Below are 3817 nucleotides of genomic sequence, written 5' to 3'. Positions count from 1 at the left end.
TGGGGGATGGGGGGCAGGGCATAGAGATGGCAGTGCAAACGTCTTCGGGGGAGGGGTGACTCTGCCTTCCCTGGGAGACCCGACCTCTCTTGGAGAGGCGGGGTGGGTTTAGTCTCCAAGATCCGCAGTGATGTGTAAAAAGCGGGCACGACCCCCGAAGCCTCAGAAAGTCCCCACCCCTCCTCCCCCAGGCCCGCCCCGGCCCGCAGGTGAATGGCTGGTCCTCACAAAGGAAGCCGGCTGGAAATGTGGAATTCGGACCAATTTACGGGACTCTTGTCGCCTAGGGTCCCAATAGACCTCAAGCAAAGAAACCTGTGGTCAGGAGTGGATGAGGATAAAAACAGTGCACCAGGCCAAGCTTATTGGAAAGGCCTAGTTTAGTTATTCTGGGATAGCGAGGTAACAGGATTAAAGAGATTAAGGAAATCACCTCAAACAGCTGAGGAGGGGGTAAAAAAACACTAGATCTATTTGTTTTTTCCCTAGGCCCCAAACAAATATGTTGGGGCCCAGCGGTCTGGCGCGAAACGAAGAGTCCTTTCCGGGGGTGGGGGTAGGGGGGCGAGGGGGCTGGAGGGGTGTACAGTGGAAATGGCCACCGGTTAGAAACTGTAAGACAGTAGGAGTGAAAGGAGTACAAAACGGGCTTGATGTTCAGATGAGCGGGAGCCTCTTCTAGAAAACAAATTAGCGGACTGCGTTGACAAGTTAAAAACAAGCCATGGGAGGAGTGTTTTAAACTCTTTAAACCTAAAGTGTACTATTGAAAACCAAATCAATCCGCCGCTTCAGCTAACACGATTGAATGTATTTGTTTCCTGCCTCAGACACCTGTAATCATTTATTTTTAATACAATCATTGAGATTTCCAAAGAGTTTTCGTTTTGTAAATATTTCAAACCGGCTCAAGAGTCTTCCCGCCCCGGTGCACAAAAGTAAGGTGTTCCCTTTTTGGTCGGTTTCCGCGGGCAGGTGTCGCGTTCCCGCCCCGCGTGGCTGCGAAAGCAGACACTTCCTTCCTGGGACACTAGCTGCACTCGCCGCAATCAACAAGTGCGTGGCCGCGCGCGGGTTTGCGCCTCAGCAAGTGTGTGCTGGCTCCCAGGAGACGCTCCCCGAAGACAAACAGCGATCTAGCCTATTTTTCAGTTGAGAGTATTGAGAGCTGGTGTATTTTGGATCTGCATCGGTTAAAAAGAAACCGTTTCGGATCGCGCTTACGCTACTCAGCCCCCAGGATGGAACCTCAGTTATAAAACCGAGCGTTGGTCCCCTCTCCAACCCGCACTTAAAAGTTTCGGGCCGCAAAATTATCAGGACTCCATCATGTTGGTTATAAAATTTATTGATCTCTCATTTAGGAATTAAGAGTAAAATCTTGAAAAATCTGAAACAAAATAGCCCCTTCCCCACTACCCAAACGAAATCCGAACACATTAGCGTGACGAAATAGCAAACGGATCACGGCAGAAATCACCAACTCAACAGCCTAAATGCGGACTCGACAGAAGCTGTCCCGTGGACAGTGGCGGCGACGCGGGAGATACACGCACACTTGGCTATAAATTAACATTGGCTTTAGCTGCCACGCGGCTCGGCGCGGTCAGACCCCCCAAAAACCACAAGGAAAACAGATGCAACGCGACTGGGGGTGGGGGCGTTGCAGTTCTCAGGCCAGCCTCACCCGAGACTACGGTTCTCCCATTCACTCACTCCTCAATTAACAGCAAACTAAGGAGACAACATTTTCAAATGCAACTGAAGAACCCAGGAACTCGGGAGGAGGAGGGGGCTGCTTTTTCTTTGCAAACATCACAGCGGTTCCCAGCCTACAAAGGGGGAGGGAGGGGCAGCGGGCAGGCAGTTCTAGAAAGTCCCATTTCCGCTGCTCCGGACTTCTTTTTGCTTTTGTACAAAACCCGACAGCTACAGCAAAACTTTCTGTCCTGCCCATCTTCGGTACAAGGCAACAGTACCAGGCAAGCAAAGCTAAACAACAAGGCGTCCCAACGTGGGGGTGCGGGGCGGGGTGGGGGCAAAGGGCTACGAGCACAGGCCGGGGCTCAGATGTGGGTCAGCGGCACCGTTCCGTTGACCGCAGTCCCGGCGCCCTGGTAGTGCTGGTGCACGCCGTGCAGGCGGCCGCCGGGCAGCGGAGAGGCGGCGTCAGCCGCATCCCCGCCGGGTGGCAGGTACATGCTGATCATGTCGCGCAGGTCGCCTAGGCAGGCGCGCTGCGAGTGCGACGCGATGGCGGGCGGCGGCGAGCTGGGCTCCGACTTCACCACGGAGCCCATAGGGCCCAGGCTCATGGCGGCGGCAGCGGCGGCTGCGGCAGCAGCGGTGGCGGGCTGCTGCCCGTAGGCGGCGGCCGCAGCGGCGGCGGCCGAGGGCGCCATGCCCCCGTAGCCCGAGGCGGCAGCGGCCGCGGCCGCGGCGTTCATGTAGCTCTGGGCGCCGGGTGGCATCATAGGGCTGTACTGCAGGCCGGCCATGTCGTAGCGGTGCATCTGCGGCAAAGCCGGCGGCGGTGGCGGGCTGCTCATGCTCGGGGGCTGCGCGTAGCCCAGCTGCTCCTGCACCAGTGAGTACGCGCCGTTGGCCCAGCCGTTCACGTGTGTGTACGTGTCCAGGCGCTGGCCCACGCCCACTGGGCTGCTGGCGGCGGCGGCGGCGGCAGCAGCGGCTGCGGCTGCAGCCGCGCCGGGGGGCAGCAGGCCGCCGGGCAGAGAGTACTTGTCCTTCTTGAGCAGTGTCTTGGTCTTGCGGCGCGGCCGGTACTTGTAGTCCGGGTACTCCTTCATGTGCACCGCGCGCAGTCGCTTGGCCTCGTCGATGAACGGTCGCTTTTCGGCGTCGGTCAGCAGTTTCCAGTCGGCGCCCAATCGCTTGCTGATCTCAGAGTTGTGCATCTTGGGGTTCTCCAGGGCCATCTTGCGCCGCTGCCCGCGGGACCACACCATGAAAGCGTTCATGGGCCTCTTTACGCGGTCCTGGTCGCTGCCCCCGCCACCGCCGCTCGCGCCACCGCTGCCGCCGCCGCCTGTGTTCGCGCCGCCGGCTGGGTTCGCGCTACTCTTGCCAGCACCACCTGGGGCTGCGGGGCCGCCCGAGCCCGCTGCTGAGGTGGGCGGCCCTACAGGGTTCTTGAGCTCAGTCTCCAGCAGGCTGTACATTGCCGGGGCGGGAAGAAGATGCGCCAGCGTGGCAGGAGGAGAAGGCGCTCCCGGGGCTGGAGCGGCCACGGTGAAAAGGCCCGGGGACTCCGTCGGAAGGGCGCTTGGGGGCCGGTGGGCCAGCGGGTCGGGCGAGAAGGACAGACTTGCCGAACTGCTCCGCTCCAAGTCAGCAGGAACCCGCAGGCTACTCGCACCTGATGCGTTGTCTTGAGATGGTCGCATTCGCAGCCTGGGCAGGCTGCTTGCCGGGCCCCTTTATATACCTGCTCCGATCCCAGGGGGTTGGGGCTTGGTCCGCCCCTAGCCACCCGTAGGCCCCGTGATTGACAGGCTTGCAGTGATGAGCCCTGGCCAATCATCACCAGCCCCAGTTTGGCCCAGCTGGAAAAAAAAAAGTTTGGGGAGCCCTTTCGTTCACCCCCCCTCCCAAATCTCTCCTGGGCCGAGTGACGTGATGAAAGCTACTCAGGAGGCGGGGGTCACGAGGAACCGCTCAGAGACCACCAATTAGGGTCTCAGAAAGTTTGAAAGAAGGGAACCCAAGGAGCTGATGGAGAGGAAAGAGGCCGCTCGAGTAGGATTGAGGGGAGGGGCAGAGGGGCTCCCGCGGGGTTCAGAAAACAACTTTGCAATCC

General features: G+C 59.3%; 1 protein-coding gene across 2 annotated transcripts; it reads right to left on the bottom strand.

The window, feature by feature from the left end:
- Window positions 1–1286: 1286 nt before the first annotated feature.
- On the bottom strand, window positions 1287–3404 carry Sox3 (SRY-box transcription factor 3). 2 transcript variants are annotated; one of them, XM_074062615.1, is made up of 2 exons: window positions 2398–3305; window positions 1287–2310 (listed from the first exon to the last, which is right to left on the bottom strand). In XM_074062615.1, exons 1-2 carry the CDS (start codon window positions 3177–3179, stop codon window positions 2067–2069), a joined length of 1026 nt encoding a protein of 341 aa, XP_073918716.1. In that variant the 5' UTR covers window positions 3180–3305; the 3' UTR covers window positions 1287–2066. The 2 variants fall into 2 exon arrangements, with proteins under 2 accessions (XP_073918716.1, XP_020007593.1); XM_020152004.2 differs by having other exon boundaries at window positions 1287–3404.
- Window positions 3405–3817: the final 413 nt, after the last annotated feature.

The sequence above is a fragment of the Castor canadensis genome, chromosome X (genome assembly GCF_047511655.1).
Source record: "Castor canadensis chromosome X, mCasCan1.hap1v2, whole genome shotgun sequence".
Lineage (NCBI taxonomy): Eukaryota > Metazoa > Chordata > Mammalia > Rodentia > Castoridae > Castor > Castor canadensis.
The sequence above is the reverse complement of the archived record's forward strand: the minus strand, read 5'-3'. Positions and strand labels throughout refer to the sequence as shown.

Coding starts and splice junctions, on each gene's coding strand:
- Sox3 (XM_020152004.2), bottom strand. CDS start 3,404: ATGCGACCATCTCAAGACAACGCATCAGGTGCGAGTAGCCTGCGGGTT.